At 40.0% G+C, this 22,795-nt stretch overlaps 1 protein-coding gene across 1 annotated transcript; it reads left to right on the top strand.

The window, feature by feature from the left end:
* Nucleotides 1-6,103: 6,103 nt before the first annotated feature.
* LOC115257517 (equilibrative nucleoside transporter 4) lies at nucleotides 6,104-20,310 on the top strand. Its single transcript, XM_029857207.2, has 7 exons — nucleotides 6,104-7,154; nucleotides 17,631-17,785; nucleotides 17,860-18,063; nucleotides 18,126-18,340; nucleotides 18,404-18,510; nucleotides 18,570-18,805; nucleotides 18,870-20,310. Exons 1-7 carry the CDS (start codon nucleotides 6,973-6,975, stop codon nucleotides 19,742-19,744), a joined length of 1,974 nt encoding a protein of 657 aa, XP_029713067.2. The 5' UTR covers nucleotides 6,104-6,972; the 3' UTR covers nucleotides 19,745-20,310.
* Nucleotides 20,311-22,795: the final 2,485 nt, after the last annotated feature.

Below are 22,795 nucleotides of genomic sequence, written 5' to 3'. Positions count from 1 at the left end.
GCTGTTTGTATTGATTCTTATTTATTGTATTTTAGGTAGAAATGTGCCCAAAAAAACAAAAAAAAAACAGAATCAACACAGACGAATTTATATTCGAGAGTAACATAACTGATGGCATTCAGACCCCGGCACATTTTTTAGAGTTGCTGAAAACACAACTCAATAAGGCACTAGCTAAGTATACTTTACTTTATGTTGCACATTTTTCCAGGTGCAAAATACATGGTATCGTAGCACACAGCGTTAGCGCGTCCGAGTTTCATCGTGGTCAGTTTCAGCAGTCTAGGTTCAATTCCCGAAATACAATAAAAAACATCAAAGTGAGAGTATCGGAAGATAAAAATAGATAGAAAAATGATAAACATACTTTTTTTTCTTTTTTGACATGATGCATTAAGTGTGCATTCCATGCGATTTGATTGCATTAGCTATAAGGTACAAGCATTTTATATGCTTTAGCAATCACCACAGTAAAGCTTGCTGTAAATCAACAATAGTAGCGCCACTTTCGACTTTAAACCTACTTTAATGGTGCCTATATGACAAAACAACTTTATATCGCATGTCATATAATACACTATAAAGCGAAAATAATGCTCTATATAAAGCGTCATGGTTACTTGGGTATGTTTTATATATCCCAGTCGGCTCTGTAATGGAGATCTTTCAATTCGGTCCTCTGCACCACCATGATTGATGTTTTCAGCGCAATATTTCTTTAATTTATGCTGAATAAGTTCTCTTAAGGAGAAACTTCAGAGAACACAAACATGGCTGCCACAATGGCCGACTTGGTCCCCTACACACGTTTTCAAGAGCATCAATCTTGAAAATTTCTAAACAAATGCTCTCGCTTTGTAAAAGCTGCCTCTTTTTGGAAGTGAGCAAAGCCAGGATAAGCAAGTGCGGCTTGGCTCGATGCTTTGTTCGTCAGATTTGTATTGAGTTGGCAACCCCTGCTATCTATATTTCTCTCCCTGAATACGAACCTGATATTGTTCTGTCATTCATATGTATTATGTTTACTATTATATAACCTTGACCTGAAATCATTCAAGACACGTTTTTTTGTACTCGATGTTACCGTTTTATTAGAATAAATGTTTCTATAGTAAATGCGAAGTAAATGTAGTTTTTTCGATTCGGTGATTCGACATCTTCCGTCGCGATAACACTTTAGGTTGTGGTGCCCAGAAACGCGGAGCGCGCGGTGAAAGTGCAATCATGAGCGAGGAAGAAAGAAAGTTTCTGTTGCCGTTGTTCGATGGGTCAAACTTCACCGCCTGGAAGTTCCGAATGAGGATAGCACTTGAGGAGTACGAGCTTGTTGAGTGTTTGGATTCGGAGCTGGCGGATTTAGAAGAGCTCAAAGAGGCAGCGGGCGATACTGCTGAAGTTCGAGCTCAGAAAAAGGCGAATCGAGAGAAACGACTGAAGAAGGATAGGAAGTGCAAATCGTTCCTGGTGTCCCGCATTCACGATTCGATGTTGGAATATGTGCAGGAGAAGCAGACACCGAAACAGATTTACGATGCCTTAGTCCGTGTCTTCGAAAGTAAGAGCATCGCCAGTCGGATGCACCTAAGGCGTAAAATGCTTGTGATGAGATACGAGTCAGGCACGCTTCATGATCATTTTCTTCAATTTGACCGTCTGGTTCGGGATTACCGTAACACGGGTTCAGCGATAGAGGATCTGGATGTAGTTTGTCATCTGCTCCTGACTCTTGGTCCGGCTTATTCTACAGTTGTGACAGCGCTAGAGACAATGCCAGAGGAAAATTTGTCCTTGGAGTTTGTCAAGTGCCGTCTCTTGGACGAGGAGATTAAGCAGAAGGGGCTGGGCGTCGAATCAGTTACTTCGCCAACGAGCGGTGCCGCCTTCGCGGGTTCGAAGAAGCTCAAGTGTTTCGGGTGCCAGGAAGAAGGTCATAAACTAACCGACTGTCCGAAGAACCAGCCGCAGAAGGGTCATTCCAAAGAAAAGTCGCGTCCGAGGGCTAGTCTGGTGGATGGAAATGCAGTTTCGTTCGTCGTCCAGAGAGATGGTTATGAAATTTCGAAGCGAAGAAAAGTGCAGTGGATAATTGACTCAGGGTGCTCAGACCATATAGTGAATGATAAGGCTCTATTCGAGGTGCTAAGGCCACTGAAGAACCCAGTGAAAATTGCTGTCGCCAAGGATGGCGAGTGGATCACGACGCATCACTCCGGAAGAATAAAACTGGTGTCTGTTGTGAACAATGTGCGTTTTCCATGTACAGTTGATGACGTCCTTTATGTTCCTTCATTGCGATGTAATTTGTTTTCGGTGTTGAAGATAGAAACGAAGGGCATGAAAGTGGTATTCGGTAACGGAAAAGTGGATGTTTACAAAGGGTCCGAAATCGTGGCAACTGGTGCACGTCACGGGAAACTGTATGAGCTGGATCTTTATACAGAATGTGACAACGAATCGATGTTGGCCTGTGGTCGGATTCCAAAACGGCTGGAACTCTGGCATCGCAGGTTTGGCCATGCAAACATGAAGCATCTCGAACAATTAATTGATAAGAACATGGTAGATGGTCTGACGCCCAAGAAGAACGTTGGTGAAGAATCGATCGTGTGCGAACCTTGCGTGATCGCAAAGCAAACGCGGAAGCCTTTCCCCAAGCGCGAAGGTAGGCAATCGTCGCGGGTGCTGGAAGTTATCCATTCGGATGTTTGCGGACCAATAACGCCGACCGGACGAAATGGTGAACGGTTCTTTGTAACGTTTATTGACGATTGGTCTCATTTCGTAATGGTGTTTCCAATGAAAACGAAGGATGAAGTTCGCGAGTGGTTCGAGTACTATGAAGCTTTGGTCACGGCCAAGTTCGGAACGAAGATTTCTCGTTTGAAATGTGATAATGGAGGTGAATATTGCAACAAGCGATTCGTGGGGTTCTGCCGTAATAAAGGGATTCAAATCGAATGGACTGTCCCTTATACGCCGGAGCAAAACGGAACCAGTGAAAGAATGAATCGCACTCTTGTTGAAAAAGCGCGTTCGATGCTAGTAGATTCGAAGATCGGTAAAGTGTTTTGGGTACAAGCAGTGCAAGTAGCCGCGTACATTTCGAACAGATGTCCGTCGAGTGCTATCGAGTTGAACAAAACCCCTTTCGAACTGTGGGAAGGACGGAAATCGAACGTTTCGAAGCTTCGCGTGTTCGGTTCTGTAGCATATGTCCATGTTCCGAAAGAACGTCGTAAGAAGTTGGATCCGAAGGCGTGGAAAGGTATTCTTGTCGGTTATTCGCCAAATGGTTATCGCGTGTGGCATCCAGAGAAGAAAGAAATTGTGATTGCGCGTGACGTTGATTTTGTAGAAACGGCGGAATCCGAAGAACATGCCGAAGAAGAAATGAAGAACTCGAAGAATCCAGCGAATGAAGTTGCAGTGATCCGATTGCCCGCAGTGGAAGAAGATGATGAAGCTGTTGCTGATATCAGTTCTGAGTCCGACGAAGAAGAATACGCAAGTTTCCGTGAAGAACTAGTGCAAAGTGATGGTGGAAACGAGATTGCTGAACGTTCTGAGAGAAGATCAGTACGCGATCGCAAAGCGCCAGGGTGGCATAAAGACTACGAGGTGGAATACGTCAGTTATGTACTCAATGCGCTGAGTTATGTGGAAAATTTGCCTGAGAAGTTGGCGGAGTTGAAGATGCGAAGTGATTGGCCGCTATGGAAGAAGGCAATGCAAGAAGAAATGGATTCACTGGCGAAGAACGACACCTGGACTCTTGTACAGCTGCCCACAGGAAGAAAAGCAATCACTTGCAAATGGGTGTTCAAGATAAAGAAACCTGAAGACGATCAGTCGGCTCGCTACAAAACAAGGCTCGTAGCGAGAGGATTCACCCAGAAGCATGGATTCGATTATACCGAGACTTACTCACCCGTGGCCCGTTTGGATACTCTGCGCACTGTATTGGCTTTGGCTAATCGTGAAGGAATGGCTGTTCATCAAATGGACGTGAAGACAGCCTTCCTGAACGGAAGACTATCTGAGGAAATCTATATGGTGCAACCCGACGTATTTGAGCAACACGAAGGACTAGTCTGTCGGCTGAACAGATCGCTTTATGGGCTGAAACAAGCTTCTCGTTCGTGGAATGAGCGGTTTCATCAATTTGTGCTGCGGCTTGGTTTCAAGAGGAGCGATAACGATCTCTGTTTGTACACCCTGGGATCTGGCAACCAGCGTGTCATTCTCGTTCTCTACGTTGACGATGTACTGGTAGTTGGACCAACTGAGAAATTCGTTGAGAAGATTAAAGCGGCTTTGTCTCGAGAGTTTGAAATGACCGACGTGGGGCCTGTGAAATGCTTTCTAGGTATGAAGATTGAGCGGGATGATTCCAAGAAAACTATGCGGATCAGCCAGCGAAGCTATTTGGAAGGACTCCTCAGACGTTTCCAAATGGAAGATTGTCGACCGATTTCAACGCCTCTAGAGAACAAGCTGAAATTGACCAAGGTTGAACCGGATAAAAGGACTGACAAGCCGTATCGAGAGCTGGTAGGCTGTATTATGTATGCATCAATGACTACTCGACCGGACTTAGCAGTAGCAGCAAACTTTTTCAGTCAGTTCCAGACTTGTCCAAGTGAGGAACACTGGGTCCATCTTCGTAGAGTTCTGCGCTATGTGAAAGGGACGATCGACTTCGGGCTGGTGTACAAAGGAGACAGCAATGGACCGTTGCTTGAAGCCTACTCAGACGCCGACTGGGGGAACGATGCGTCAGATCGTCGGTCGGTTACAGGAGCGGTGTACAAGGTATTTGGTTCAACGGTTAGTTGGACTGCGAAGAAACAAACCACGGTGGCCTTATCATCAACAGAGGCAGAACTAGTTGCTCTGACTGCTGCTGCGTGCCACTGCCAATGGTTGGTGCGTATTCTACGTGATTTGGGATTCACTTCAACGGAAGCTGTATTGGTGCACGAAGATAACCAATCAACCCTTCGGATTGCTTCTACCCCCAAGGACTCAGCCAGATTAAAGCATGTGGATGTTAAACATTTCTTTGTTCGAGAACTGGTTGATAAAGGATGTATTGCAGTTGACTACGTTCAGTCTTCAGAACAACAAGCCGATATGCTAACAAAGGGTCTTCCCGCACCAGCGTTCCGGAAGCTTCGTCTCTCTATTGGAGTGGCAGATTGCGAGTGTAGAATTAGCAACTAGTTAAAATACACATAAATAAAAACAAAAACAAAAAAAAAAAAAGTGGCAGATTGCAGTGTTTGAGCTGGCGTATTGAGTTGGCAACCCCTGCTATCTATATTTCTCTCCCTGAATACGAACCTGATATTGTTCTGTCATTCATATGTATTATGTTTACTATTATATAACCTTGACCTGAAATCATTCAAGACACGTTTTTTTGTACTCGATGTTACCGTTTTATTGGAATAAATGTTTCTATAGTAAATGCGAAGTAAATGTAGTTTTTTCGATTCGGTGATTCGACATCTTCCGTCGCGATAACACTTTAATTTGTGCCTCTAAAGTTTGTATGAAAAACTGCAATGGGATTTCTTGATGTTTCACCTTAAGACACCAAGTTGATTTGATGCAATCGTGCACTTTTATTTACGTTTTCGTCTTGACAACTAGGGCGATAAAGCAGTAGTGGTGAACTAAATCCGCTATATGTTAATTTCTACAAGAGTTGCAATAAAACACTGGATTGTTGAATCAAACAGAATTTCCTATAAATTTTAAGTTAGCAAATCTGTTTGAAACTATAAGAATTCACATAATTTCAAAAGAATTTTAATGTGTAAATGTAACAAACTTGATTTTAGTTTCAATGTGAACGCATTTCTGTCCATGTGCGGTTGAGAAATACTCTGCGAACACGAGCGTATACCAAGTAGTGCTGTAGATGTTCTGAGAACCACCATGAATGCTTAATACGTATTTGTTTAAGGATTAATGATTAGGGGAGTGATGGTTTTATGAACCTTATCAAATCTGTTTCACCTATCAAGTTCACCGGAAGGTTACGGTGGGTTCAAAGAAAGTAGGTGTATTTTACTTGTAATTGTGTTGTATAGTAGGTACATCTGAAAATAAGTTATGTCTGGCAGTAAGCTAGCGTTAATCTTGATTGAAACAACCGTACTTGAAGCCATATCATATTCAATGCTTAGTGCCCAGTGCAGTGGAGAGGCGCACTAATGTGGTTGATTTCGAAAGGAATGAAAAATCTCTCTAACCCTTTATTAACTGAAAAGAGAATTCTGGTCCTCGGCCAACTGCGTGCTAGTTATCCACCGGTATATTAAAATCAACGGCTTCGAAGCGAATATAAACAAGCATTTTACTCTCTGTTTTCATCTCTCTAAGGAAAATTGTTTGTTTATTTTTCCACATTTCTCCTCCGAGTGGTGTGTAGAGCGCGGAAAGCCAGAGATTGCAACATGCGCATAGGGACACTATTTATGTCATATTTTTCAGCACCACCGTTCAACCGCGAGCAGACATATCGGAGTGTTCGAAATAGTGAATAATTTCCGTTTTGTGTCGCGTTGAAGTGATTTCACTCGATCGGAAGGAAAATTCGCATGATTGTTTCATTGATAAGCTGAAAATGTGGACCTGTCGGACGTGCACGGTATCCGTTTTGCGTGAAGAACACTGGGGCACCGTACAGCAGAGGCGGATACATCGGGCAGACTAGATGAAGCAAGATGCTACCGAATATCGATTTTGTCCAAAGCAGAAAACTGACTCAAAGGTGTTTGCAATAAATTGTGGGGCGAAGGGCTGTAAACTATTGCATGCAATTCATTGATTTGTCTTTATTAGAGAGACTTTCAGCCCTTGGCTGGTTCGTCTCTCTTGCATGCAATTCAGCCTTTACCGATCGTTGGACGTTGTTTAGTGTAAAAGTGTGATCGTAAAGTTGATATTAGGTCTGACGACAAAATGATGGAAGCTACTGAAAACGGTGGTGGCAATACATCATATGAACCCTTGGAAGGACGACGGGCTTTCGATACAACTGACAGCCCGGAGATGGAGGGAGGTGGACCACCAAAGGACAGGAAAAAGCTAGTATTTTTCGCTCTGATGACGGCCGGCGTAGGGTTCGTGCTGCCATATAACAGGTGGGTGAGCGATTATCCTATAGGTATGTCATTTTTGAAACTATATTCAGTGCTGTGCCTTCACGGACCACTTCGCTTTAGGCATGCAAAGCATTTTTTTCATTTGGTTGGCACATACAGATATTCATATGTTTCTCGTGTTTGGGGTTTTGTATGTTTGTTTTTGGATCAACATAATATGTATATCTGCTGATCTTTTTGCTCACTTACATTAGTTATCTTGCTATGTATATAGGCAGTTTGAGTAACGTCTGAGCTGCCTGCAACGGAGTTGAGTAAGCATTATCCTTTGAAATTTGGAAATTTGTTTGGGTATGTTCATGACTAGTTATTTGTAAAAATCTTGAAAATGCTTATAGTTCTTATCTATTGGTGGAGGAACTCTTAGAAAACTTCGTGCAGGAATCTCTAGGGAAATTCGTAGAAGAGATGCTGAATGAATTTCTGAAAGAATTTCGGAAAAAAATCTTAGAGAAACCTCTCGAAGTATCTTTACATGATATTTGAAATAATTTCTGAAAGCAATTCTTCAAAAAATCTGGATGAATTCCTAGAGGAGTTAAGGTTGAACTTTTGTGGAAATTTCTGAGTTTCTAGAAGAATTTCAGTAGGAATTCCTGTTTGTTTATCTGGAAGACATCCTTGAATGAATATTTGAAAGAATTCTTGGGAATAATAAGTGGTAGAATTTTGGAAGCAATTTTTAGAGAAATCTCTGGACGAACTAATGAAGGAATTTCGGGGTGCTTTTTGTGGAATGTTTGGAAGAATCTCTGGATGATTATCTTCTTGGTGGAATACTTGGTGGAATCTCTGTAAAAAATCCTGAAAAAAAATTATAACAATTCCAAAAATTATCAAATTCCTAGAATCTCCTAAGAAATTTCTGGAGAAACCCTAAAATAATGGTTAATGCCATCAAGAAGACGAGGATCCCAGGACGAATTGCGGGCAGACAGCTGCTTCGAAGCAGTCTAATAATGGCACGGTGCTCCATTTACCGTTATTATAAAATAAAATATACCATCAAAACCTGAAACGCCATTCTCTTTATTTATCTATCCTACATCTCAGGACAAATTTTTAAAATCATCGTTGGGCGAAATTTTGAGTTTTTTTAAAAAGACACGGACGACACGTTTAATGCTTCCAGTGAGCTATTTGCTCTTTGAAGGAAGCACGACACTAGACAACGGACTAGCATGCAACGCCCAGTGGCACAGCCGAAAACTTTTCCTGACAGCTGCGGCGGGAATCGAACCCGCGCTCCTTAGCACGATGCGACTAAAGGCTTGGTGACCTTAGCCGCACGACCATGAAGCCACCTTTTAAAGGGCCTAACCTCTAAAAAATCGAGTTTTCTATAGAATAACACCACATTTCATAACAGAATCTTGAATTAAAGGCATCAATAACAGAAATGATCATGAACAACATTAAAATTTGCTAGTATGCATCCACATGAATATCGGTGGAGAGCATTTTGTATCAAAATTTGTCATTGCGTCAATATACGGTAGAAGTTCTTAGGGTCTATAGAAAGCAAACATTACATTGATGTAATAAATTCAATTAAAAGTATATTGTATTGTGATTCCATATGTTAGACGATGTTCATATTACTCTCCGTCAAGGCGATAGTATTTACATGCTCAGGACCAACATTTCAAAAGGACGTAACTGATCTTCAACACAATGTCTTCTCCCATAGCAGACCGAATCTCACCTTTCCCAGGACAGCAACAACCACTATCGGAAAGAATTGCATTTTCTCCGTCCAGTAGTGGTTGTACATTGCATCGGAGAGATAAAGGTTTGGTTTCGGCAAGCAGTTTCACCATTTCGAAATGTTAGCACCGATATATTAAGAGCGTACACTCTCTATACAACAAATCTGCCTTTAAACAATAGTCAAAATTTGTCAAAAATATTTAATATGACCAGCCACAAATTAGACAAAAATAAATAAGTCTGTGTGCCCCATATCTTATAAGAATAGAAATTCAAAATATCGAAAGGCCAAAAGACAAAAAGTCGGAACAGGCAACAAATAATCAAACATAATATTCTGGGTGAAAATTCTTTCTTCTTTTGAAATATGTAGGTAAGACCTTCAATCCCTGCTAATTTAACTTTTCTACGACCTATTGCTTTTCATAGTTTATTTCATTCCTGGAACAACATTTGAAAAGGGCCCAACAGGTTTTGTCCTTTTTTTCGAAATCGTTACGAGGGCCTAACAGCAGCCCGCCTACGCAAATGAACACCGTTATCCGAAAGATCGATGTTTGCTCTATCTGAAAACTGTCTTAGTTTGTGTGAATAAGTTGATGGGGGCTCAGGATCGACGTGTGAAGTCATTGTTTACTAATACTTGTATGCCCTTTTTAAATGTTGCTCCAGATTTGTACGATTAATCTTTTCAGCTTCAGCATTTTAGAAGGGCATAACTGGTTAATGATACGGCTCTTCTTCTATGGATGTCGATTGCATGTCACCCCTCTAATGTAAGCCATCGAAAGAGGAGCATTCTTTTTGTCTAGTAAGTGCCACGCCACAGCTTTGAAAAAAAAAAGGTGTTGTTTTGGAAAGCAGTTTCGCGCTCTTGAAATGCTGAGGCTGAGAAGACAAAACATAAAAATGCAAAAAAATCGAAGACAATATTGCGCGTTTCGCCGTAGATTATTGCACAAAAATGTTCAAAATCGCTAATAGATCGTCGCCAGTACATCATATCGTGTTCGTGTCTTCTACAATAAATGCGGAAAATAGCTAATGATTGACCGCGCAGAAGAAACCAAAACGATCAAATGTGACCGCGTATAACTATTTACATTTTTGCATAACTTTGCACGATCATTTTTCTTGTAATGTATATTAGGTCGAAAAAAAATAAAATTAGAAGGGACAAAAGGTCTTACCTACATATTTCAAAAAAAAAAAAATTAATTATTTAATGCATCATTTCATGTGTGATTATTTGAAGCCTGATTCTACTTTTTGTCTTTTGGCCTTTAAATGTTTTAGTTTTCTATACTTTTAGCTTAAGCCGTTTGGCACACAGACATATTTCTTTTTGTTTAATTTTTGGTTGCCCATATCACAGCGTAACAAAAAATAACTTTTTGTCTGTCTCAAGAGCAAACTTATGTGTCTCCGAAGCATTTTGGGCCACTGAATCCAAATCCGGGCTCAGATTTGCTCTAACACGTCACAATTTTGAGCTATACCTCAATTTATAGGGCAAAATATGCGATTTTGGGCTTTTTTGACTGCAAGCCATTAAGCAAGGAAATAGTTTTTTTAAGCAATCAAAAGGTTAATTGGTCAATTAACATCTAAATCAACGACTCATGCAAAATACTTCGTTATACCAAATCGAATTTGATAATTTTAAGCGATTTATATTAGGTACGATATTTCCCATACAAGTCACCCTCCAAAAGTTGCATGCAAGTTTTCATACTAACATAAAATGCTTAAATCTATCAAATTTGATTAGGTAAAATAAAATATTTTGCATGAGTCGTTAATTTAGATGTTAATTGACCAATTAACCTTTTGATCGCTTAAAAAAATATTTCCTTGCTTAATGGCTTGCAGTCAAAAAAGCCCAAAATCGCATATTTTGCCCTATAAATTGAGGTATAGCTCAAAATTGTGACGTGTTAGAGCAAATCTGAGCCCGGATTCGGATTCAGCGGCCCAAAATCCTTTGGAGACACATAAGTTTGCTCTTGAGACAAAATAATGTTGCGCTGTGAAATATATTCGACTATTGTTTTTAAAGCAGATTGTCTGTATAGAGAGTGTACGCTCTTCATATATCGGTGCTAACATTTCAAAATGGCGAAACTGCTTGCCGAAACCAACTCTCCGTTGCAATGTACAACCACTACTGGACGGAGAAAAAGCAATTCTTTCCGATAGTGGTTGTTGGTGTCCTGGGAAAGGTGAGATACGATCTTCAGCTATGGGAAAAGATATTATTTTAAACATCAGTTACGTCCTTTTGAAATGTTGGTGCTGAGCATGTTAATAATATCGCCTTGACGGAGAGTAATATGAACATCTTCTGACATATGGAATCACAATACAATACAAATTCAATTAAAATTATTACACCAATTTGATGTTTGTTTTCTATAGGCCCTAAGAACTTCTACCGTATATTAACGTAATGACAAATTTTGATACAAAATGCACTCCACCGATATTCATATGGATGCATACTACCCAATTTCAATATTATTAATGATAATTTCTGTTATTGATGCCTTTAATTCATGATTATGTTATGAAATGTGGTGTTATTCTATAGAAAACTCGATTTTTTAGAGGTTAGGCCCTTTAAAAGGGCGTAACTCAAAATTTCGCCCAACGATGATTTTAAAAATTTGTCCAGAGGTGTAGGATAGAAAGATAAAGAGAATGGCGTTTCAGGTTTCGATGGTATATTTTATTTTATAATAACGGTAAATGGAGCACCGTGAATGGCTTTGAAGTTTAGCCTTCCACTAACAACACTTACAATCCATTAACACTTAGACCTGAGAGGTCGTAGAACTCCATACATCTTTCTTAGATATCCAACTAATAACTAATAGTCCTCAGTAGTCGCAAGGACATGACTAGGACAGCTCTCGACCATTGGAGAATTACATCAGTCTCGTAGAAGAGTCAGAAATTAGTCCCAAGACTTTGTGCTTTGGTATCCGACGAGAAGGAGGCAACCACTAAACAGCCGTCTAAGTAGGAATGGCTAATGACAGCCCTAGAGAATTCATGGATAGTTTTCTGTAGCAACCTTTTGAGCATTTCCTAAGAAATCTGAGGAGAAATTCTCGTAGGAATCTCTGAAAGTGTTCGTGTAGCAATCTGTAGAGGTAATCTTGAAGATACTTCAGAAAGAATTCTTAAATGAAACACTTGATGAATTCCAGGATTCCCGAAAGAATCTTTGGAAGAATTTTTGAAAGTATTTCCAAAAAAATCCTGGAATCATCATCATATTCCGAGAATCCTAAAATTCTTCAAATATCCATATTATGTTTCCCGATATCACCAGGAATCACCAGTTTCATAGCATGCAGTTTGCCCTAAGTAACCAAAGTTTCTTACTCTTTTCAGTTATATCTCTTATTGAAATAACCTATCTTCGGAAATACACAGTTCCTAAAAATATCTCGACTTCTCTAGAATTCATTAGCTTTTTCCCAGCATCTTTAGTTTCAAAACGAATTTTGTTGGTGGAATGCTTATTGAAACTATTGGATTCGCGCAGGAAGCAAATCTTCAAAAGCCGCGTGCTCCTGGTGGTATGTAGTAGCCTTTGTTACAAAATTATCGGCTAATTTTCGGGAAATGTTCTTGGCGATAAAGTAAGTGAAATTCTCTGGAAGATTTACTGAATAATTCTGACAATTTGAGGAACTTTCTAACGAAAGTCTAGGAAAAATTCTTGAACAAAGTTCTGCACAAAAAAAAGAAATCTTAAGGATAATCATTGCTGAACTTTTGAAGAAACACATAGAGGAACATTTGTAAGAATAAGTCATGAAGCATTTTTTAAAGAATTTATTGATACTCTGTGGTTCAACGTTTTCAAAATTATAGTTCGTTTTGTCTTATCCCAATAGTTTTTAGAAATAATGCGTGTTTGCAGTCGGATGTACAACGTTTTCTGGGTACTTATTTCAACAGCTATTTACGGAGATGTGGATAAGGCTGTCCCAAAAAAAAAATCGATGTTCGAAAAGTCAAGGCGATCAACCCTAAAATAAAAGATATGCATATTCGAAGCCTTTTTGCGAAATATTTTGATTTCCTAAAAAAATTCATTTAGAGGTTCGGCCAGGCTAATTTTTGAAAAATGACCCTTTTTCATGAAAATTCTCCAAAAACACGGATACAAATTTCTTTCGTTTGAAGCAAAAATATTCATGTTCATTCAGTAAACTGATAAAAAGTTTAAATCTTAAATTTTAATGTTTAAAACTAACTCAATTACACATTTATTTTGACAATACCCATTGAGGAGTCCCCCGTTCTGCCGTCGAGAACATAAACAAAACCCACAAGTTTCAGCTGCACCCTTAAACAAGATTTGCTCCTGCAAAAAAAAGGCAAGGTTCACCGAAAGTCTGCACGAAATCCCGTTGTTTTCGGGAGCGTATGTTATCTAATAGATGTAAACATGATGAAGTACATTGAAAGTACAACCCGGGAGGTGCGCTTTTCCTGCGAAGGAAACGACTTTATGAGTTTAATGGGATACCAAATATTTCCGTAGGGATGACCAGCCCCAAAAAAAAAAAAACAAAAATATTTACATTTATTTCTAACATAATCTGTCAGAAGATGCATTTTTGTTTCAAACATGGATGGCGTTTGCTTCAAAAGTGACGTTCAATTTACTCCAAACAGTTTTATTTTTGTGGCTTGACAATTTATTTGAATTCATCTCAAATTTTTTGATTTTAGCATAGTTTTTTTCTGCGTGAAATGTATATTTCGCTTTATTTTTTAACTTCCTATTTTTTCCAATATTTTTGTATTTTTCTATAGACCTCTAGTTATTTTTAAAGTGTATTAGTTTTTGAAATATTGTGTTTTTATTAACGGCAGAACTGTTTTTGTAAACTGATAAAATGATTATTTGTAAATTCTCGTATTTCCACAAAAAAATTAAATTTTGTCATCAAAAGCTTATTTACAATCAAACTTGATTTAATATTTTATTTTCTTGATGTCATCACTATTATGCTGTCTTTATTCTGCTATTCTGCTATTCTGCTATTATCAACGCATCCCCTGGCTTTCGCCCATCTGCGTTGTCTTTTCACTAGGCAATACGTCTACTAATTGATGTTTATGGGTTTGCCGGACCAAGTCATGTAGCTAAGCCAAACACCCCACCTACAACTGTTGGGTAGGCACCATTGTCCCGCCCACTGGTCTTTTACAGCTAGTTGTAGGTGCATGTGTGCGTGTAAGTATTGGTGTATGTGTGTTAGTGTTGGTGTATTGTAGGCGCCAACTCGTTCTAATCCACTCTGATTGCTAACACCCTATTGAACCATTACCCTTAAATCTGGCAAACTATGAAATAGAATGAGTTAAGCGCCTGTACATAATAGTCAGTTAATCAAACAAGGAATATTAGTATTAAAGCGAAGATACAATGAAGCAACGCCCCGAACCTCGAGAGCACAAACCCCAAGAACCAAATGACAGGCTGCGCGAACAGTCGATCGACTGGCCATCACCAGTGAATAACCAATCGAGCAAACCTTCCAGCACAAACCGCCTCCAGCTCTCCCGACCTGCACCCAACAAATCCGAGGCACAGCCCAGCCATAGCTTCACCTTAAAACCAAAATCTAGATTGCAGAGCACAATACTTCCCAAGTAACCACGCAGCTTGGGCCGCAAATCACGCACAACACGTCACAAATAAGACAAACACTACCCCGCCCGTACAACCGAAACCGATCTAGGGTAGAGAAGGGTCTCTTTCCACTCCAACCCGGACTCAACTGCACCCACAGGGTAGCGCACTCCACACACACTGCACTCATGCATCCATCACGACCAGAGCCGCATGGTCACCTGGGTTGCTTCTATCTGCATGACCTCACCCAACCCGTAACGCAGAGTTTAAATCCCTCTCTTGCATTACAAAGCAGTCCCTCTTCCCAAAGTTTGTGCGTGGTATAAATGAGATTATAAAGCTGAAGAAATCGTCACCAACACAGCCGCCAACAATGAGCACTCAATGGTGTCGGTAGAATCAATGACGACCCCCTCAGTCCCAAACCCAATTATCCTACACTACCCAAGTAACCACAATGCTGAAGCCGTACGCACTGCACGTACGAAGTACATACAGACCTACCCGCACCGCCTAAACAAACCACCTAGGCCGAACACAAGCGAAAATCGGCGCCACCACTGTTGAACCACGACAATACCAGTAGGTATAATCGCAATTAAGCAATCGTAGATCCATTCTTCGCTCCTACTCAGCCCTAACGATCCATAGCAATGCTTGTCAATATATGCACCACACACACGCAACCCCCACAACCCAACAGTATGGTCACTTGAGTATCCCTGGGATTTTGATTACATGATGGTCAGGGATCACAGCCATCAAAACGTTCCACACTTTACCAGGGCTTGCGACCTGTTACCATGATGATTTCCGCTATGGGAAACCATAATGGCTAGCGGTGTTATCACTATTATGCTGTCTTTAAATAGAAAGATTATTCTTACTTAACAAAAAAGGATGGTGATAGTCGGGGATTCCATAAAATAATCCCGATCTAATTGCTTTGCTACCAGCTATCGCGTCACCCATCATTGTTGCAGTTATTCACATAAAAGCTCATCATGAATGTACTGCCAACAATCCCAGAGTAAAAGAACAATTCATGTTTGAACTAGCTTGATTATCCAACAAGTAAAACTTTTATTTTGAGCCTAACCCTTTTTAATAAACATACCTAGGTACGTTAGAGTGTAACAGAGAACTACATACAACATTTTATTTGAACCATTGTCGATTAGCTGAAAGCGTAATATCCCAGCTTCTAGACAAGATATTTTAAATCTGTTTTGAAAGAAATGACTATCAGATTCTATCAGATTAAATTTTAAATGTTGAAAATATAAAAAAATAATACATGTATTTTAACAAATTTTCATGAAAAATGCTAAAAAAATTTACTATCTTATCAGCACAATAAAGGTTCTGCCGTCAAAGTAAACACAATATTTGCATATCTCGCGTATAGGTTCCCCTATCTGGCGTTTTTTTAAACCGCATTAAAGTCTTCTAGCATGGATCAAGAGCTTAACATAATCTTTAGGTCATTTGAACACAGTTTTTGTGCAGGATTCATTAAAGTCGCGAAATTAGCGAATTTCAGATAAATTTCTTAAATTTTTTGCAAAATTTCGAAAAAATGTAGTTTTGTGTTTTTCAACGAGAGAAATAAATTCAAAAATTCTTCCTCATAGCATATTTGAAAAGGATTAGATGTCCAAACAAATTTCGCTATACTTTATTGGATACGATTCTACCACAGACAAACATACGTAACTCTTAAAGGAAATTACTCAAAAACCTTTGCCCGGTGTCTTTTCCATGAGCACACTGCCACCTGTTGATAGAACCGCGTGCGACACGCACACTACTAAACAAAGCGCCTGTAATTTTCGTTTGCATCATTCAGCAACGTGTACACTGGCAAACGGCAAAGCGATCGAGCACTAGCGCATCTGGTGAAAGAATCGCGCAAATCAAATGAAATATAAATTGATCGTTAAATGCATGTGCCAAATCGTTTTGAAAAGTGTTACGTCTGTTTGTCTGTGATTCTACACTAAGCATAACTTTAAGCATATCTAATTTAAAAATGTTGTAAACTAGTGTCCTTTAAAAATGATGAGTAGGGTATCGGGATGCTTCGTTGGCATAGTCCCCTCGTTCGGCCTATCTTAACGTTAACCTAAAACTCAAACAAACACGCCGAACTGGATATCGGAGAAGCTTTGCGCCAAACAAGTGTAACATTTCGTTTCAATTTTAGCACTTCGGAGTATTAAAATTGTATGAAAATGTCACTTTGTTTAGCTTTTGTAGACGCCATGATTCTTCGGCTTAGTGGGTAGTCTATACACATGATCATAAATCGCATGATTCTGGAATATTTCGAATTGCCTTTTCAATAACTGAACATTTGATGCGACGGTCAAAGATGCTATTTTGAATTTGTATGTTTGTTTTTAACGAATAATAACTATTTTACTAATTACATGTGGGCCGAATATTGAGGACATTTTTTTCACTATGTACCCAAATCTTGGCCCATCAGTAAAGTGACGTCAAAAGCACCGATAAAGTGACGCCAACAACATTGCTTGCGTAAGAGCCAGAAAGAACGAACAGAAAGATAGATTTTGTGTGCGGTGACTGTAAAAATATAACACAATAATCAGGTTGCATTGTTTTCGTTACTAAAAAAGAAAGAACTTTAGTTTAAGTGATTTATTTATAGTTTTTTGAAAATTTGGCTCCGAAAATGTAATTTCAAAGTATGATTGGTGACCAAACAGAGATAATACCTCAGCAGAAATATTGAAAAAATGAGATAATAAGTGGTTCTAGTGCATGGAAAGCAATAGGCCAACGTTGTATCCACTAATAGGCCAATTTTTGTACCATAGACCAACGTTGCATACCATCGCACCGAATCTTTTCAACTTAGTTAAGTAAATTCTTGAATATTTACGTTAGTTTACTTCCAGTTGGTGAAACATGCATTGCCTAGAGTGCGTAATAGGATCAACATATTATTTCTAGTGCTATTAATTCATGAGTTATGGTCAAAATTGTCAAGGCGGTTTGCAAATTAGGCCAAGGAATGATCCATATACCCTATCTAGAGTGAATTTTTTTTCTGTTAGTTTCATCATAGCGGCCGACTACTGGCAGTCTCGATTTCCGGGTCAATCCGTAGCGTTGGACATGTCGATGACGTACATCATAGTCGCATTAGGAGCCGTACTACTCAATAACGTGTTTTTATCGTTGGCACCGTTTCGTGTACGAGTAGCGTTTGGTGAGTAAGAAGAGTGCAACAGAGATTTGTTAGTTTTTTTTTACAAAATATGTTATTGCTCGTCTCATTTTCAGGATATGCTGTATCATTCACTACATTGGTATTCGTTGCACTTTGCGAAGTAGCATGGCATATGTTTAGTGCCAAAACGGCGTACTCTGTCAACTTGGCTGCCGTTTCCTTGGTGGCCATGGGATGCACAATACAGCAGTCTAGTTTCTACGGTTTTGCCAGTATGCTACCGAAACAGTATACTCAAGCTGTGATGGCAGGAGAAAGTGCGTCTTTTCCATTGTGGTGGGAAAACTTGACGAGTTCATAGACATTTCTTTTCTCACAGGTATTGCAGGATTTTTGGTATCTTCCAATCGCGTTGTTACAAAGCTTCTTATCAAAAGCGATCGAGCATCAACGGCAATATTCTTCCTGACATCAACAGTTTACATAGCCTTCAGCTATGTCCTACATTCCATCACAAGTCACTCTCCTTTTGTGCGATACCACATGAAGGCCTGTGCAAAAATCGTACTTCGACCCGACGATGATCACACATTGGTGGGTTTGTTGCTTTATCGATGTTTCTGCATATTATTTAATTGACGGTTTTCGTATCCTCAGAGTGACACCATAGAAAATGAAATGTCTAACGCCCGATATGGAGTGCTGGCCTTGGAATCCAGCCCACCGGTCCATATTACTCCTGGCACAACTACGCTTAGCTTTAGGTTCGAGATCTGAAGTTTACTAATTCCACAGACTGTTTATCAACTATTTTAAATTTCAGTAATCCCGTATATGAGTTGTCTAATCCCAGTGGAGCTGAGAGCGTTCTGGAGACAAATATAAATAACCTAACGTCTACCACAACTAGTGTGGCAACGAACAATAACGCCACGAATCGCCCAGTCACATCTCCAACATCGACTAGCGCATCTCACGATATACCGAACGTTGCATTCAAGGTAGAACATGTGATGACTCCTGACATATGCACTGCTGGTCGATTTGGAAATTTCAGAAGTGAGTCCAGCTTGCAGTGATCAAATTTGAATATGCATTTTAATTACTTGTTTTTTTTTTGCAGGTGGTCTGGAGTCACGGTGGAAGGTTGCCCATGCCATCTACCCTTACATGGCTTGTATAGCATTAGCATACTGTGTGACACTGTCTCTGTATCCAGGAATAGAGTCAGAAATAATATCTTGCAACCTTGGAACATGGATGCCAGTGTTGCTCATGTTCACATTTAACACATCAGATGTAGTGGGCAAATTGTTGGCAGCAGTTCCATACAGCTGGTCACGAAGACAGCTTATACTGATGTCTGGCTTGAGGGCGCTACTAGTGCCACTGATATTATTGTGTTGTTCACCACGTGACCAACCTGTGATTGCAGGCGAAGCATCAGCGTTTGTATTTACTGCCGCTCTCGGAGTTACCAATGGGCTGGCAGGAAGCTTGCCAATGATGCTCGCTCCAGATAAAGTGTCGGCCACATTACGTGAAGTCACTGGCAACATGATGACTCTCTCTTATAATCTAGGTCTAACGGCTGGTTCGTTGGTAGGATACGTCTTTGAATCAATGCTAGGCCCTCAACTCCCAAACCCTTGTCCGCAATATCCATTTGTGCCACCTAAACCAAATCAGCCACCTTTTACTAACCTGAGCATCAGCAGTACTACAAGCACTACAACGCTAGCGACAGCCATCATTACTACACTATCGTCAGCAATAATTCAGTCTAGCACAACAACTACGACTCCAGAGACAACCACCAGCATATCTCATGCTATAACGTCAACGGTATCGCAACCTACCACAGTATTAAACCAGTTGCCAACCAGTGTAGAAACCGATACTAGTAACCCTTTCGATACCAGCAATTTAATGACAATAGCTGCTACTGTAATGTATAATGCGACGCAGCCCATCTTGGAAACATCTACTGTACGTTAGATTCTCAGAAAAAAAATCGCAGTAAAACACTAGACAATGCTTTCAAACAGTGATGAGAGCTCTGTACTGATAAAAGACAAACAAATCCTAGAAGAGCTTTAATCAATTGACTTTATATTTGTTTTCCAGAAATTTGTCGAGGTTTCCCACAAGACAAATAAAAAAAAACTACGTACGCTAGAACAAATAGCGCAAAAATCGCAATATCATCGTCCTAAAAAATCACCTTTTCTGCTCTTTATCAACTTGCCATGTACAAAGGCAGGTCCATTGTTATTATTTCTTGTAATATAGTACACCTAACTATGTGAAGTGAGTAAAGTGAATGTATGCAAGAGGGTGCGAAGACTTTTGCAGTGTGGCGCTTAGTTTAAGTGTTGAAAACTGATCCGGAGCGTCTGGAAACATTTTAGGTAGATCTTGAATCAATTGACTCATGCAAAGGATAAGAACATATTTATATGGCAACCATGTCATACCAATCGGGCTCAATATCGCGGTTAGGTTACGCTCTCTAGAGACTAGAACAAGCAAACTAATAAACAAATAGCATATTTTAATCTAAATTGTGTCTGTTGTTTATATCTTCAAGATGATACGCTTATATACTTGTTCATTCAGTTGGTTGTCTGCTTGCAGTTGGAACTGTTTGATTGTTGTCTCTACATTATGGACGTTTTGGTACTGGTTTATCTTTGATCGACTCTAGTTTCGGGATTACAATCATACTAAATCATCAGCATAGAAGATCTAAACGCTCAAATAAACCAGAAAGAGGAATTCAGACAGATTTTTTGAAAAATCAGCGTCCTTTAGCTGACGATCGATTCCGATCTCATCGATTTCGTTGCCTCCCAAAAGTTTATGTTATCAACATTGTTGCCACTGGCGAAGAATGCAGCGCTTTCGATAATGCTGCAGCATGGAACCCGACAGAACGATGACGGATACATACTGAAGTTGAATGGAACTGTTTTGCCGTCTTCAAGAAGCCCGGAAGGGCTACCAGAGGCTTAACAGTTTCCGCAACGACGTCGTGCTATGAGCTAAAATGTATCCAGCCAACACACGATCGCGTATGATGTTGAATAGGATGCTAAAATGGAGGCGATATGCGTACACTTTACACACGGATAAATGGGAGCATGTACGCATATGTCCTCTACTTTAGCATACTATTCTACATCATATACGACTTCGTGTTAGCTGGGTATAGAGCTTAGGATAGGAGCTGAAAGGTGGCAGCAGCGCCAACGCTTTGAAGCGCACCTAAATGACGATGAGAATGTAGGTACGGGCAACGGAGAAAACGACAACGTCAGTGTAGCAGAGGGCGGAAATGATCCAACTCCCATGCTGAGGGAAGTTAATGAAGACATTAATCAGCTCAAAACCAACGAAACAGTTGGTAAGGATAGTATGTGATCAGCATCAAGATGGGTCCAGAAAAGTTGGTCACTTGCCTGCACTGGATGATAGTCAGGATCTGGGAAAGAGAATAGCTATTGAAGGAGTGGAAGGAAGGAGTAATCTGCTCAATTCACAAGAAAGGCGACCATTTGAAATGTGACTAATGTGAGAGCATCCGAACTACCACCATTTTTAATGTCTCCTATAAAGTGCTATCCTAGATCATTTTCCGTCGTCTGTCACCTAAAATGTAAGAAGTTATCAAGCCGGATTTATCGATTGACAACAGACCAGATCTTCACCGCATGGCAAATCAACGAGAAATGTTGTGAATACCAGGATCCAACGCATCACCTGTTCATCGACTTCAATGTGGCATACAACAGTATCGACCGCACAGAACTATAGAAAACCATGAACATGTATGCATTAGGAGTGACACGGATATTATCGCCATTTCAGGCCAAACATGTCTAAAGGTCCTATCTGCAGAAGAGAGGCTCTCTTTGGTTTCCCTCTCTTTCGTTAATATCTCAGCCGTTTATTTGTATTATGATTGTCTCCTTGCATTGAACGATGGTCAAAACAATCGTCTTTTGATTTGTACTGCAAAAATAGTTAATAATAAAAATAAATAAAAATAGTTATTACATTGCAATAATTGAAAGAGAAAGTGAACAAAGAGAGCCTCTCAAATGCAGATAGAACTAATTGAAATGTATGGCCTGATTTATTTATTTTTTATTTGTTTTACTTATTCGTTTATTTGGAAGGCCCAGCGCCACATGGCATAATTGAGCCGAAATCATTGTTTTTACATTTACAATACTATGTTAGTTTGGGAAGCCGAAGTACTCGTGGCTGTTTTGGGAAGCAGGGATTTATGGGTTTAACACTAAACTATTTGCTAACTTATACTAAAAACATTGATGGGAGTAATTGTCCAAATCTGTAACGGAACAAAACAGAAAGGGCTTTATCGGTAGACAACGAAAAGAAGAGGACAAACGGAAGGGGGACGACGACAGACAGAGGCGAACAACAAAACCAAATGGCGGGCAACGAAAACAAGGGACGTTCGACATCAAACTTTGACATCAACAAGTTTCAAAAACTGATAAATGAGATTCATGTATTCCAAATCAAGGTCTGCCAACACTTCTCTAACGGGTTTCCGTTAGACCCGGAGAGACCCGGTTTTCCTTGGACCCGGATAACGCAGCTCAGATGCAGCTCAGATCTGACCTCACGATACTCATTGCATCCCCACACGACATGTTCGATATCCTGGTGAGCCACGCCACAGACACAGAGATTGCTTTCTGAGAGCCCAATACGGAAGGTATGTGCGTTTAACAAATAGTGGTTGGACATCAGCCGACACATTACACGAATGAAATCGCGGCCTAGATCCAACCCTTTGAACCATGGCTTCTTCGACACTTGTGGAATGATAGAGTGCAACCATCTACCCATATCTCCATCTCTCCATTTGTGTTGTCAGCTGATCAAGGTCTCCTGACGGGCCAATGCAAAAAAAAAATCGTTGAAGGTGATTTGACGCTCGTAAATATCGCCTTCGCTAGCGCCCACCTTAGCCGGAGAGTCCACTTTCTCATTACCCGAAATCGAGCAATGTGA

Source organism: Aedes albopictus, chromosome 3 (assembly GCF_035046485.1).
Source record: "Aedes albopictus strain Foshan chromosome 3, AalbF5, whole genome shotgun sequence".
Classification (NCBI taxonomy): Eukaryota; Metazoa; Arthropoda; class Insecta; order Diptera; family Culicidae; genus Aedes; species Aedes albopictus.
Note: the sequence above shows the minus strand (reverse complement) of the source record. Positions and strands in the feature narration are given on the sequence as shown.

Coding starts and splice junctions, on each gene's coding strand:
- LOC115257517 (XM_029857207.2), top strand. CDS start 6,973: ATGATGGAAGCTACTGAAAACGGTGGTGGCAATACATCATATGAACCC. Junction 17,786..17,859: donor TCGTGTACGAGTAGCGTTTG/GTGAGTAAGAAG, acceptor TCTCATTTTCAG/GATATGCTGTATCATTCACT. Junction 18,064..18,125: donor AGCTGTGATGGCAGGAGAAA/GTGCGTCTTTTC, acceptor CTTTTCTCACAG/GTATTGCAGGATTTTTGGTA.